General features: G+C 40.8%; 1 protein-coding gene across 2 annotated transcripts in view; it reads right to left on the reverse strand.

Annotated features, from left to right (window-relative positions):
• Positions 1-3,048: 3,048 nt before the first annotated feature.
• TMEM232 (transmembrane protein 232) overlaps positions 3,049-15,974 on the reverse strand; it is a 490,587-nt gene continuing 477,661 nt past the window's right edge. For both annotated transcript variants that reach the window (XM_073549444.1, XM_073549409.1), the window contains exon 14: positions 3,049-5,378. In XM_073549444.1, coding sequence (XP_073405545.1) covers positions 5,220-5,378 — 159 coding nt within the window. In that variant the 3' untranslated portion in view covers positions 3,049-5,219. The remainder of the gene's footprint in view (positions 5,379-15,974) is intronic.

The raw sequence follows: 15,974 nt of genomic DNA on the forward strand, positions 1-15,974 counted from the left end.
GGAATGGAAGCAGCACCGTTTGACTTTTTGAACTAAAAAATGACTGGAATCAATAGCGCAGGCAATGTCGCGTTTGGAGAGCTTCTGATGTGCCTACACAGTGGAAACTCACCCACAAGTGACCCCATTTTGAAATCTACACCCCTCAAGGATTTTATCCAGGGGTATAGTAAGGATTTTTTATACAAAGGTACTATACAGAATTTGATAACATTAAGTCGTCATATTGAATTGGTCATTATTAGTGTTGAGCACAAGTGCTCGCTACTGGAGTTTGCATCAGAGTGCTCCGGTATGCTTCAAGTATTGCGGGAGCTCAAGAGACCCCTATGCAAACTCAAATAGTAAGCACTAGCACTCAACTCTAGTCATCATATTGTCATCCTTTTTTAACTTTTGAAAAAACCTAATCCCAATGCTAACCCTGTCCAACCCTAACCCTACTGGGTTAGGTCAACTTTAAACCCTTCCAACTCCAATCCTTGCCCAACCCTAACTGTAACCCAACCCTAACCCTAACCCCAGCTTAATCCCCACCTCAACCCTTACCCTAACGGGAAAGAATTAAAACAATAAAAATAAACCAATTTAATTTAACCCCTTCATGACCCAGCCTATTTTGACCTTAATGACCTGGCCATTTTTTGCAATTCTGACCAGTGTCCCTTTATGAGGTAATAACTCAGGAAAGCTTCAACGTATCCTAGCGATTCCGAGATTGTTTTTCGTGACATATTGGGCTTCATGGTAGTGGTAAATTTAGGTCGATAATTTTTGCGTTTATTTGTGAAAAAAATGGAAATTTGGTGAAAAATTTTAAAATTTCATAATTTTCAAATTTTTAAATTTTATTCTGTTAAACCAGAGAGTTATCTGACAAAAAATAGTTACAAAATAACATTTTCCACATGTCTACTTTACATCAGCACAATTTTGGAAACATTTTTTTGTTAGGAAGTTGTAAGGGTTAAAAGTTGACCAGCAATTTCTCATTTTTGCAACAAAATTTACAAAACCATTTTTTTGGGACCATCTCACATTTGAAGTCACTTTGAGGGGTCTATATGGCAGAAAATACAAAAAAGTGACACGATTCTAAAAACTGCACCCCTCAAGCTACTCAAAACTACATTCAAGAAGATTATTAACCCTTCAGGTGCTTCACAAGAACTAAAGCAATGTGGAGGGAAAAAATGGACGTTTTAATTTTTCCAACATAAATTTTCTTTTAGCATCAATTTTTTCATTTTCACATAGGTAATAGGATAAAATGGATCCAAAATTTTGTTGGGCAATTTCTCCTGAGTACACAGATACCTCATATGTGGTCATAAACCACTGTTTGGGCTCAGAAGGGAAGGCGCGCCATTTGACTTTTTGAATGGAAAATATGCTGGAATATTTAACGGTTGCCATGTCGCGTTTGGAGAGCCACTGTGCGCCTAAACATTGGAGCTCCCCCACAAGTGACCCCATTTTGGAAACTAAACCCTCCAAGTAACTTATCTAGATGCATAGTGAGCACTTTGAACCCCCAGGTGCTTCACAAATTGATCTGTAAAAAAAAAAGTGTTTTTTTTTACATAAATTTTATTTAGCCTCAGTTTTTTCATTTTCACATGGGCAGCAGGATAAAATGGATCCTAAAATTTGTTGGCCAATTTCTCCTGAGCACACCAATACCTCATATGTGGTCATAAACCACTGTTTGGGCGCAAGGCAGGGCCCGGAAGGGAAGGAGCGTCATTTGACTTTTTGAATGGAAAATTAGCTCAAATCGTTAGCGGACACCATGTTGTGTTTGGAGAGCCCCTGTGTGCCTAAACTTTGGAGCTCCCCCACAAATGACCCCATTTTGGAAACTAGACCCCTAAGGAACTTATCTAGATGCATAGTGAGCACTTTGAACCCCCAGGTGCTTCACAGAAGTTTATAACGCAGGGCCGTGAAAATAAAAATATTTTTTTCCTCAAAAAATTATTTTTAACCCACTATTTTTTATTTTCACAAGGGTAACAGGATAAATTTGGACCCCAAAAGTTGTTGTCCAGTTTGTCCTGAGTGTGCTGATACCCCATATGTGGGGGGACCACTGTTTGGGCACACATTGGGGCTCGGAAGGGAAATAGTGACGTTTTGAAATGCCGACTTGATGGAATGGTCTGCAGGAGCCATGTTACGTTTACAGAGCCCCTGATGTACCTAAACGGTGGAAACCCCCCACAAGTGACCCCATTTTGGAAACTAGACCACCCAAGGAACTAATCTAGATGTGTGGTGAGCACTTTGAACCCCCAAGTGCTTCACAGAAGTTTATATCGCAGAGCCGTGAAAATAAAAAATAATTTTTTTTCCACAAAAATAATTATTTAGCCCCCAATTTTTCATTTTCCCAAGGGTACCTGGAGAAATTAGACCCCCAAATTTGTGCAATTTTTCCTGAGTGCGCTGATACCCCATATGTGGGGGTAAACCACTGTTTGGGCGCATGTTGGCGCTTGAATTGGAGGGAGCACTGTTTAACTTTTTGAATGCAAAATTGGCTGGAATAAATGGTGGCTCCATGTCGCGTTTGGAGACCCTGTGATGTGCCTAAACAGTGGAAACCCCTCAATTCTATCTCCAACCCTAACTCCAACACACCCCTAACCCTAATCCCAACCCTAATCATAACCCTAACCACAACCCTAACCCCAACACACCCCTAACCCTAATCCCAACTCTAACCCTAACCACAAACCTAACCGTAATCCCAACCCCAACCCACCCCTAACCCTAATCCCAACCCAAATTTCAACCCTAAACGTAATTCCAACCCTGACCCTAATTCTAACCCTGACCCTATTTCTAACCCTAACCCTAATTCCAACCCTAACCCTAATTCTAACCCTAGCCCTAATTCCAACCCTAACCCTAATTCTAACCCTAACCTTAGCCCTAACCCTAACCGTAGCCCTAACCCTAGCCCTAACCCTAACCCTAATGGAAAAATAAAAATACTTTCTTTATTTTATTATATGTCCCTACCTAAGGGGGTGATAAGGAGACGGTGATTTGCTTTTTTTATTTTGATCACCGCGAAAGTGATCAGAATAAAGGAATGAATCTGCAGGTCGCAGATTCCCGGCGGGCGCACTGCGCATGCGCCCGCCATTGTCCAAGATGGCGGCGCCCATCATCCGGGACGGTGGCAAACTGGGACGGCCAGAGGGACTTCAGAGCCACCATGCAGGGTGAGAGGGGGTGATCGGAGGGTGGGGGACCGGAGGGAAGACAGGGGAGCAGATTTTGACAGCGGCTGCTGATTGGCGACGTCAGTTGTGGCGGCGGCCAATCGGCGCTGGCAGTCAGTTGGGGGGGTGGGTTCAGTGTCTCCAGCCATGGCCGATGCTATTTCAGCATCGGCCATGGCTGGATTTGTAATATTTCATCATTGATGAAATATTACAATCGCTCTGATTGGCAGTTTCACTTTTAACAGCCAATCAGAGCGATCGTAGGCACGTGGGGGCTAAGCCACACGCCCTGTGGTTAACTCTGAGGTGTCCTCTGTGTGCGGGTCAGGTGACCTTTCAGTGACCCCGGTCACCCGACCCACAGGGGGGCAATCAATTCATGACGCCACATAGGCGTCATGGGTCGTTTGGGCACGACTTATCATGACGCCTATGTGGCGTCAAAGGTCGGGAAGGGGTTAAGATTACACGGGGGAATGACAATGAATAATTATTGACTATTGATCACTGTGATAGGGTCTATCACAGTGTTCAACATGAACCAAGAAGAAAAATCCCTGCTGCTGCCGGCAGATTTCTGCAAGCTCACTGCGCATGTGCCATTAAAGGCAGAGGGTTGGGGGACGGAACTGGAGGGACCAGGGATAATGGAAGAACTGGGGGGCGTGCGGACCTCATTTTTCTCTCCTCTGACATGTATATCATATCAGAACAGAGAGAAATGTTTTAATAGCAGTAAACTATTTTATTTTACGTGATCATCGTTATTCATTGAATAACATTAATCATGTCCTCCAGGGTCTCAGCTATACCCTTATTCCTGATCACTGTTTTAAAATGGTTATGAGGGAATAAGGCCCATTAACGGCTACCATTTTAATGCAAATTAGTGGTCATTAAGGGGTTAAACACTAGAACAACCTTGAAATGTATTTGGTTCAACAAAAATAGAGTTGTTAATCTCCTATTGATTTGGCCTAATCCCTTTAGCTAGAATTATGAATCACGTTTGACATTGTGTTAGCTGTGTTATGTACTCAATCTGTACATTTGTAAAAGTATCATGTCATATTAAAACTTTATGTAACACAATAAAAAATTTCCCTATTACAATAATTTTCATAATTTTTTGTGTCTAATCACCAAACTTTATTTTTTTTTTAAATGCCTTTATTTGTCAATTTGCCAAACTGATAAAAAAGGTCCATAACACAGTTTTGCCTACGGAAATAAAGGAAAGTTTTTCTTCAAATAGCAGGAACAAAATAATTAGAATCAAAGTTAGTGTTATGTGGTGAAATTTAGAATAGCTATTATTGTGCACTGCCTATTTCTGGAGGGTGTAAATGGTATGTTAAAAAAGTTGTCCACTGCTTGGAAGACTCCTTGTCATACCCCAAGTTTGGCCCAGATTAAAATAAAAAAGCTTATACTCACCTCCCGTGCTGAAGCCATTCTCGCATTGTCGGCACTCGCTCTCCCCGGGGTTTCCGTGTGGTTGTTGTGACAAGTGAGCACGGCACCCAATCAGCACTGGCGTCACTGTCGTTGCCTTCATATGAAGTGAACAGGAAGAGGAAGTCAGAGATCAGCCGCAGCCCTAACTTCCTCTTCATGTTCTATTCGCCAAAAGCCGGGGACAGTGATGTCAGCGCTGATTGGGCATTGGGAGTCATGTGTCACAACAACCACAGGTTAATTCCAGGACCATGCGTGCGGACACTGCTGGAACGGCAAAGGCACAAGAGGTGAGTATAGGCTTTTTTATTTTATCAGAGCCAGTAGTGCACAACTCCTTTAAATGCATTATTGGTGGAATGTCAGATTTAATCTGGAATCAAGTCCTAAACTTGAGACCATAATCTTTAGAGTCAATCTTTAGAAGTTGTCAATGAGGCTGGTAAGCATTTTTCAGATGAGTTGGCCTTTTTTATTGGTTATTCATTGCAAATAATTTTCGGCATGTCAAATTGTCTTCATAGATCATGGAAGTTCATAAGGTTTGCTAGTTTTCTTTAGTTTCTGCTCTCTTTTTCTCATTATTTCTTGAAATTTTTCTTCTTCCATTCTTAGCTTTTCTTTTTCTTCTTTTTCCATCTCTTCTTCTTCTTCCTTAAATCTAATGTCCAGTTCTTTTGCCCACTTTAGATAAAGTAATATAAAGTAATATTATCATTGATAACAGTAATTACATTTGTTATATAACTATTTCTAAAACAAAATATAATATGGTTAGAATTTTAATAAATATAGAACTATATGACCCAAAGGGTCCATGAGTAGGGATAGGCGAACCCAAACGGTAAAGATCGGGGTCCATACTATAGTTACCTAGTAGTACACGGACCGCGAAAATGGACTTCTCCCATAAGTCCATGTTGCTGGAGCCCGAACAACCAGCGTTTCCCACGCTGTCATCTGTGCGACAGTGCAAGAAGCAGATGTAGAATGATGAGAGTATTCATCAGCCAGTACCTGTGCAATAAATAAAATTCAAATATGGCATGGGGTCCCCTCTTTTTTTGATAAACAAAGCAGGCAAAACTGATTGCTGAGGTTTATTGCCCTCAGCTGTCAGCGTTATCTTGACTGGTTATCAAAAAAGAGGGGTCCCCATGCTGTTTTTTTTATAATTCTTTAAATAAATAATTGAAAAATACTGTGTGTGGTCCCACCCATTTTTGACAACCAGTCAACCCAAAGCAGACAGCTGAGAGCTGGAATTCTCAGACTGGTAAGGGGCCAAGGCTGTTGGCCCCCAAACTAAACAAAGCAGCCAGCAGTTGCCCCAGGAGAGGCACATCTATTAGATGTGCCAATTCTGATGCTTTGACCGGCTCTTACCACTTGCCCTGGTGTGATGGCAAGTAAGGTAATATTTGTGGGGTTCATGTCAGCTTTGTAATGTCAGCTGACATCAAGCCCAGGAGTTAGTAATGGAGTGGCATCTATAAGACACGTCCATTACTAACCTGGTAATCAAAAGTAAGAAAGACATACACAAAAAAGTTATATAATTGAAATAAACACTCAGAAAAACTTCTTTATTTTAAATAAACACTCTGCACCCTCTTTTACCCATTTGTTAATGTAAAATTAAAAATAAATTACCATATTCCATATTCCTCACCTGTCAAACAGCAATCCATTTATCCCACTACATCGGCATTGCATGGCTGAGTGGTGTCATGCATGATGCAACCTCTAAGCCGTGAATCCAGCAGACACCGAGCTGAGCCTGAAAATTGCTGCCTTTGACTGGCGGGAACCTCAATGATGTCACTGCAGATAACTGAAAATGGACTCTCAGGCTCAGCTCAGTGTCTTTTGGATTCATAGCTGAGCGGTCACTTCATGTCACTGCTTAGCCATGCAATCCAGATGTAGCTGAGTTGGCCTCTTCATGGGACAAATGGATTGTTGTCTAAAAGAGGGTGGGGAGTGTTTATTTTAATTATCTTTTTATTCATGTGTGTTTTGATCAATTAAAAGACTTTTTCATGTGTGTGTCTTTATTTAGTTTTCATAACGGGGTTAGTTATGGGGGAGTGTTATAGATGCTTTTCCATTATTAACATCTAGGCTTGATGTCAGACTAACATTACAAAGCTGACAGTAATCCCACAAATATTACCCCAATTGACACCACACCAGCGCAAGTGGGAAGAGCCGAGAAAAGTCCCAGAATTGACGCATCTAAGAGATGCAGAGATGCATCTTTTCTTGGGCGGCTGTAGGTAGCTATTTTTTTAACCTGGGGAGGACCAATATCCATGGTCCCTTCGCATTTTGAGAATATCAACCCCTAGCTGGTTGGTTGTCAAAAATGGGGGGAACCTTACACCCTTTTTTAGATTATTTATTTAAGTAATTTATAAAAAAAAAAAGGGTGGAACCCCTCTATTTTTGATAAACAGCCAATATAAAGCTCACAGCTGGGGTTTGCAGCCCGCAGCAGTCAGCTTTACCTGCACTGGTTAGCAAAAATAGAGGGAGCCTAAGCTATTTTTTTCTTTTATTTATTTAATGCACTGGCCCCGGCTGGTGAGTAGTACTCTCATAAATCGACGGCTGTGACTAGCGGTTATCTTTTTCATCTATGCGAGAGTGTTGGAACTGCAGGGTTCTGACCCGCTGTAGCAAACTTACCACCGATTAGCCTCGGTGTTTCTCGTGCTGTCTCACAGATGAAAGCGTGGGAAACACCAGATGTTCAGGCCCCCAATTTCTTTCAATGGGTACGGGTACTGCTCTAGTACGCAAACTGAACTTTTTTAAATGTTTGGCAAAACCCAACGGACCTGAACATTCACGGGTCCGCCCATCACTATTCATGAGAACTAGCAGGAAAAAAAAACATCTTAAAGGGTTGTTGGCATCTTTTTTTTCACTCCTTGTCTAGATAGCTGGCCAACAAGACTACAGAGATGGTAGATAACCTAGGCAATGAGCTCAATATAATAGAATAAAAAATTCCTTCATTCTTGAGAATGGAGAGGATTTTTAATAAGAGGTATATTGCAAAGTTGCTTGTTTTTACAAGCACTTTGGAATTTTACCTAGCGATGTGACATCAATGGAAGCTATATAATTGCTGGCAGGAGCCGTCTAACTTCTCAGAGCAAGCAGAGGTTGTCCGCAGGCAGAACAGGCTGTTAGCTGGCAACTACCTGCCTGCTAGTTCTTAGGTCCATAGTAAAGAAATTAAATCGTCCGTGATAATCCCTTTAAGGAAAAGTGTATGTCTGAAACATGTAGGTTAATGTGGTGGATGTTTCTGTAATAGTTTTTGTATGCGGACTATAATCTGGATTTTAAACTGCTGGTGAAATAAATATAATAATGATTCTTTTTTAGCCGCACTGGCTAGACTACTTTGATCTTTTTTTACTGTTTACGCTCATCAAAAAGTGCTGTTCGTGTAGTGGATTAAACAAGGCTTCTGAAGTGGGTGAGCACGTGATAATTAGAGATGAGCAAATATGTTCAGAAAACGATGGCCAAACGTAAATTCGGCACAAATATGGTACATTCAGATTCATGATTGGTAACATGAGCATTTTTCTTAAAATCGGAAAAAGTCAGGAACATTTTGTAAAAGATTGAATAAAAGCAGGCAATTCATGTGCCGCATTCAGCAAAATCACAGGTTAGAATAAAATAGAATAGATATATATAATAGATAGAATGCATAGACATATACTGTAGATGCTGGGTGAGAAGGAGACAACTATTGGTGCAATAGTAAGAAAATGGAAGAAATACAAAATGACTGTCAATTGAAAGCGATCTGGGGTACCATGCAAAATCTCACCTTGCGGGGTTTCCTTGATCATAAGGAAGGTGAGAAATCTGGCTAAAAGTACACAGGGGGAACTTGATAATGATCTCAAGGCAGCTGGGACCACAGTCACCAAGAAAACAATTGGTAACATATTACACCGTAAAGGTTTAAAATCCTACAGTGCCCACAAGGTCTCCCTGCTCAAGAAGGCATATGGGCATGACCAGTCTGAAGTTTGCCAATGGACATCTGGATGATTTTGTGAGTGATTGTGAGAACGTGCTGTGGTCAGATGAGACAAAAAATTGAGCTCTTTGGCATTAACTCAACTCGCAATGTTTGGAGCAAGAGAAATGCTGCCTATGACCCAAAGAACACCATCCCCACTGTCAAGCACGGAGGTGGAACCATTATGTTTTGGGGGGTGTTTCTCTACTAGGAGCAAAGTACTACTTCACCGAACCAATGGGAGAATACAAGGTGCCATGTACAGTAAAATCCTGAGAGACAATCTCCTTCCCTCTGCCAGGACATTAAAAATGGGTCGTGACTGGATCTTCCAGCAAGACAATGACCCAACACATACAGCCAAGGCAACAAAGCAGTGGCTCAAAAAGAAGTACATTAAGGTCATGCAGTGGCATGGCCAGTCTCCAGACCTTAATCTCATAGAAAACTTAAGGAGGGAGTTGAAGCTCCAAGTTGCCAAGCGACAGCCTCAAAATCTTAATGATCTAGAAATGATCTACAAAGAGGAGTGGAACAAAATTCCTCCTGACATGTGCACAAATGTTATCATCAACTACAAAAACCGTCTGACTGCTGTGCTTGCCAACAAGGGTTTTGCCACCAAGTATTAAGTCTTGTTTGCTAGAGCGATAAAATACTTATTTCTCGCTGCAAAATGCAAATAAATTTATATAATTTATACAATGTGATTTTCTGGATTTTATTTTTGATATTCTATCTCTCAATGTTAAAATTAACCTAGCCTTAAAATTATAGACTGTTCATGCCTTTGTCAGTGGGTAAACTTACAAAATCAGCAAGGGATCAAATACTTATTTCCCCCACTGTATATACACATAGAATACATATATATTTATATATAGATGTCAGTGACACACACATATACAGTATATGTACATATATTACATAGATAGATAGAAGACAAGCCGGCAATTCAGCAGCCGCATAGTGTAAAATCACTGCAGGAACCGACACGATAGAAGAGATGGATTACATACAGTAAATACAAATTGAATAAGTATATATACGGATGTCAGTAACATATACAATTAGTACAGTATGTGTGCAGCGCTTACTGTACATGTAATTAATAAAAGATTATTTTTCTGGAAAAAAATAGCGAGGGCCCCTGCATAATTTTCGTACCTAGCAGAGGGAAAGCTGATGGCTGGTGGCCGATGTTTATAGCCTGTGAATGGGGTAATACCCATGGAGCTTCCCAGGCTATTAATATCAGCTCACAACTGTATACTTAGGCTACTTTCACACGTGCTTTTTTTGCGCTGTGCTGCGTGCGCAGTGCAAACGCACATAAAAAACGCATCATGCGTTTTTACGGGTTTTTTGTTTTTTGCCCATGTTCTTTTAAAAAAAAAAGCATTCTTTTTTTGCACTGACGTGCGCATTACCATGCGCACGTCAGCGCTCCCATAGACTATAATGTGTTTTTGGATGAATTTTGTGCGCATTGCATGCACATGCGTTTTTTTGAGCCAGGTTGGACGCACAAAAAATGCAACAGGATGCATTTTGTGTGCCCGGGCGCACACTACAAAAAACGTATGTGCATACAAACACATACAAACACATGTCTATGCGCACCCATGTTAGGAAAAAAATGCATGTGTTTTTTTGCGCAAAAACACAGCGCAAAAAAACGCAAGTGTGAAACCAGCCTTAGCCTTTACTTGCTATTAAAATGGGGGACCCTAAAAAAATGATGTAGGGTCCCCCTATAATTAATAAAAAGCAAAGGCTATGCAGACAGCTGCGGGCTGATATTAATAGTTTAGGAAGGGACCATGGATACTGCATCCCCTGTTGTGAGTTCATTTTCCCCTTCACTACTGAGGCCCGAGGAACTCCCTCTTCTGGTAAAGAAAGGTAGTAAGCCTGATTATCAAACACCTGAGTCTGATAATGATGACTGGCTGAGTGGAGTTACTGACTGGATATAAGGCTGCCGACGCCCTTCTGCCCTGCGGGTGATTTCTCTGTGGGATCCTTGGAGACCAGTCTGAATTCCTGCTCCTCTAAAGCTAAGTTTTCTGCTCGGCTTTTTGCATTTGTGCTTAGACTTTGTTTTGCTTTGTTTTTTCTGTTATGATTGAGTCACCGTAGGAGGCAGACACAAAAATAGAAGCTACGTCCAGAAAACCAGAGAAGTTGGCAACTATCAGATTGCAGACCCCTGAACCTATCAACACAACTAGCAGTAGCCGTGGGGGGTTCCTACGATGCCCTAGACCCCTTGATCACAGCCGGAGCGCTAAATAGCCTAAAGACAGAAAAGGAAATCTAAACTGCCCCAGAGCAGACCCCAAAGTAAAAGGCAGCCCCAACATATAATGACGGTGAAGCAAGATGAAAAAACACTCACACAGATAGAAAGATAGGCTGAGAAAACGATGGGGCCCAAGCTAACTAAACAGAAAAGGAAAGGAAGGTTGCTGTCTGCAATCTGCCAAAACCCTATCAAAGACATAAGCCAACAAGCTGATATGAAAAAGACCCTGAAGCAGCTAGGCTTCAAAAACTAAATCAGCACTCAGGTAATTTCAGAAGACAGAGCTAAAGGAATTCAGCACACCCCAGCAGGGAATGGCAGAAATCCAGAAAAACAAAGCAAAACAAAGTCTAAGCACAAATGCAAAAAGCCAAGCAGAAAACTTAGCTTTAGAGGAGCAGGAATTCAGACTGGTCTCCAAGGATCCCACAGAGAAATCACCCACAGGGCAGAAGGGCGTCGGCAGCCTTATATCCAGTCAGTAACTCCACTCAGCCAGTCATCATTATCAGACTCAGGTGTTTGATAATCAGGCTCATTACCTTTCTTTACCAGAAGAGGGAGTTCCTCAGGCCTCAGTAGTGAAGGGGAAAATGAACTCACAACAATCCCCCCAGACTAAAAACTTCATCTCTCAGCTGCCCCAGAAAAGGTGTATCTATACAAGATGTGCCAATTCTGGCACTTAGCCTTTCTCTTCCCACTTGGCCTGGAGCGGTGTTAAGTGGAGTGATAGTTGGGGGAGTTGATGTCACCTTTGTATTGTCAGGTGACATCAAGCTACAAGGTTAGTAGTGGAGACGCCCCCATTACTAACCACATAGTCACAATTTAAGAATTTTGTAGGAAAAAAGTCACAGACTCCTTTAATAATCTTAATTTAATTGATAATTATGACCTTGCCTATTCCCCCAATGCCCTCGTCATCTGCAAAAGCGGTAAAAAAACCAACAATATTCCTCACCTTTCCACAGAGATTATTTTAATCCATTTGTCCAACGACTATGTACTAACTTCACTTATGTGACTTCATCATGAGTGCTGTGGGAAAATTTCACAGGCAGCCACTGAGCACATGGTGCTCAGTGTCTACTGGATGGCAGGTTGTATGGTCGCATCATGCAATCATGCAGCCTGCCATCTAGATGTAGCAGAGCAAGACCAGTCGTGGGACAAATGAACACCTGACAATACAAAGGTGACATCAACCTAACAAATATGATACCCACTTGCCACTGCTACAAAGCAAGTGAGAAGAGCAAGGCAAATTGCCAGAATTGGTGCATCTAATAGATGTGTCTTTTCTGGGCAGCTGCGAGCTGCTATTTTTAGGCCAGGGTGGCCAATATCCTTGGCACCTTACCAGCCCCTAGCTGTGAGCTTTCGCAAGGTTGGTTGTCAAAAATGATTGTGACATCATGCCATTTTTTAAAATTATTTATTTAAATAATTAACAAATACGGTGTGAGGACCCCTCTATTCTTGATAACCAGCCTTGCTAAAGCTGACAGCTGAGGGTTGCAGCCCCTAGCTTTTAGTTTTGCCTGGCTGGTTAAAAATACAGGGGAATCCACACAGTTTTTTTAAATTATTTATTTACAGCACATGAGTGACAGATGAGTACTCCCATCCACTGCTCCTGCTCTCACTGTTATTAGCATCAGCAGGTGTTGAATGATGGGAGCAGTAGTCCCATCAGCTGACACCAGTGACCGGCGGTAAACGTTATACTTCCATTCACAGCTGAGTGCTCACTTTGTCTTTTGGCAGCATGTGAACAGTGTCTCTCTGACGGCGGTTATAACTTCACTGCTGACCAGAAGCGCTACGCCAGTGTTTCCCACACTGTCACACAGCATGTGAAACACCGCCTTTTGCACTGTGTATGTTCGGCTATATTCGGCGATTAAATCAGCGAATATTGCAAATTCGGTGATCATGATCAAAACCGAATATTGAAATATTCGCTCATCTCTAATGATAATCATATAAATGACAAAGTTATTAAATATAGGCAGGAATAATTGTGTCCAGAACTGGGGGATGCACAGTTAGCACAGTTTTTGCAACACTGCCTCTGATCGCGAGTACCTAGAAATAGTTATTCTCATTTTGGCCATAAAAGACATGCATTGGATCTGCATTAAACTCAATAACAAGTGAGGCAATCGTGTTGGTTTTTAAAAAATGTATATATATTTATTTGTAAATCATGTGGTATTATACAAAATACCTTGCTTGTCTTTGACCTTAATTTTAGTACTGGAGTTATTACACTAATGTAAGTTCCCTAACCTCTAGTAATATAGTTACCAGTTGCTGTCTTCAGTTGTTCCCAAAGCCATTCCTGTCCCGATCCACCATTTTGTGACTGCAAGTCAAAGGTAATAGTCACAAGCTCTCAACGTAAATCTATGAGAGACTCGTTCAGGCCTCGTTCAGGTTCTCATAGACTTACATTGAAAAGTAACCTCCGCCCAGCAAACAGTGAAGTGATCTGACAAGTCACAAACTGCAGAAGTCAACTGGAGTGGTGCCAAGAACAAATGCAGATGGCGATTGGTAAGTATAAGGACAGGGAATGTTCATTTGTGTCCTCGCTTCAGCTCTGAAATGAAAAAAAAAAACTGCTGGAGTGGTGCTTTTGTTCATTCTATATTGAGATTTTTATGGCTGATTTTGGTAAGGCAATTTCATGTGACCTCCATGCAACCTCAATGTTTCCCTATTAAGGAAAAATGACTGTGACAATGTTACAAATTCCAGCATAGTATTATGATTTTCAGTCATCAAAAGTTGCATGAATGCAGCTATTTAACGTCCCATAAATAGTTGTGATGGCGCAGTACAGAGCACCAATACTCTGCAGTACAGAGCCATGGGGATTCCGAGTGCTTTCCTACTGCCATGTGCATAAAGCATTAATATTAAATTGATGTTAAACTATCTGTTCAACAGAGACATACATATTCAAATAGAATGTAGATTACTTTATAAAAGGTGCCATACTCTTCCCAGGGGTAATATAATATTCTCCATTGTGACGTAAGTGTGCATAGTTAGATGCATTGTTATTGCTACTGTAGTTTACTTACATGCAGCATATATGATCTGAAGGTAAACTGTATTTAATTGACTGTTGTGGCATTATGGGCATTAACTTGCTATATTGCAGTTTCTGTTCCATTTAAAAAAGATTCTGAACAGAATAATTCATTAATTAGCTACTGACTCTTAATATTTAATATGCTCAGAAATAAAGTGTTTGTTTGAGAGACACTTAACTAAAGGAAAAATAAGCAAAACACAAGCCGCAGAGACACCATCACGTGTTTCTCAACGCAAGCAATGACTAGCCAGGTCTTTCCCCAAGAAGGAACAACCACGGGAAGGGCAGTCTCCAATGAAGGAAACCACCTATGCCAAAACATGGTAGCCATCCACAGACAGCTGTTTCGGGGTATTGCCCCTCATCAGTGTGGAGTAAGAAACTGGCAAGTAGGAGCAATGCCTAGTAAAAGACTGAGAAAAATGAGGATGAATGAACTCATGGAGATCAACATCCAACTCTGCAGAGACACCATCACATGTTTCTCAATGCAGTGATTCTAGAGCAAAGCCCCCATCCCTTATGGGAAATATGTAAAAATATGCAAAACACAAGCCGCGGAGACACCATCACATGTTTCTCAACGCAAGCAATGATTAGCCAGGTCTTTCCCCGGGAAGGAACAACCACGGGAAGGGCAGTGTCCAATGAAGGAAACCACCTATGCCAAAACATGGTATCCATACACAGACAGCTGTTTCGGGGTATTGCCCCTCATCAGTGTGGAGTAGGAAACTGAACAGTAGGAGCAATGCCTAGTAAAAGACTGTGAAAAATGAGGATGAATGAACTCATGGAGATCAACATCCAACACTGCGGAGACACCATCACATGTTTCTCAACGCAGTGATTCTAGAGCAAAGCCCCCATCCCATTAATATTAAATTGATGTTAAACTATCTGTTCAACAGAGACATACATATACAAATAGAATGTAGATTACTTTATAAAAGGTGCCATACTCTTCCCAGGGGTAATATAATATTCTCCATTGTGACGTAAGTGTGCATAGTTAGATGTATTGTTATTGCTACTGTAGTTTACTTACATGCAGCATATAAGATCTGAAGGTAAACTGTATTTAATTGATTGTTATGGCATTATGAGCATTAGCTTGCTATATTGCAGTTTCTGTTCCATTTAATAAAGATTCTGAACAGAATAATTCATTAATTAGCTCCTGACTCTTAATATTTAATATGCTCAGAAATAAAGTGTTTGTTTGAGAGACACTTAATTAAAGGAAGTCACAAAAGAACAAAACGTAATATATGCTTGATAAATTGCAAATAATTCTATAAAATTAAGTATCTTGTTAGTAAAAGAAATGCATAGCTGTAACATATGCATAATTAGCCTTGCTCATTAATAAGGTTTCAAATAATTAATTTTTACGATGAAGAAAAATGAGCTAAAACCGTATTTCTGTCCTACTATTCTGCAACATTTCCTTGAAGAACTCCACCGAATACATGTTTGATGACGTACAGAAGAGCCACATGAAAATATTCTGCTGAATCCTAAATGCCATTTTGCATAATAAATATAAGATAAATAATAGATTTTTTATACCCCTATAATCCTGGAATTACTGGATTGCAATGCAGCTTTAGAAATGGATGAAAATTATCCAGCTGAAGAATACATTCCTGCACATGCAAAATGGTCACTTCAGCTAACAATAGAGATGAGCGGATGGATCCACTTTAGATTGACCTCAAGTCAAATTTCCTCTAATTCACAGGTACCAATTTGAACACTTGGCAGTTCAATTTGAGCAAATCACACATAATAAAGGCAAAACAATGG

Source organism: Dendrobates tinctorius, unplaced genomic scaffold, assembly GCF_039654945.1.
Source record: "Dendrobates tinctorius isolate UK_male_01 unplaced genomic scaffold, ASM3965494v1 ptg000003l, whole genome shotgun sequence".
In the NCBI taxonomy this organism is placed as follows: domain Eukaryota; kingdom Metazoa; phylum Chordata; class Amphibia; order Anura; family Dendrobatidae; genus Dendrobates; species Dendrobates tinctorius.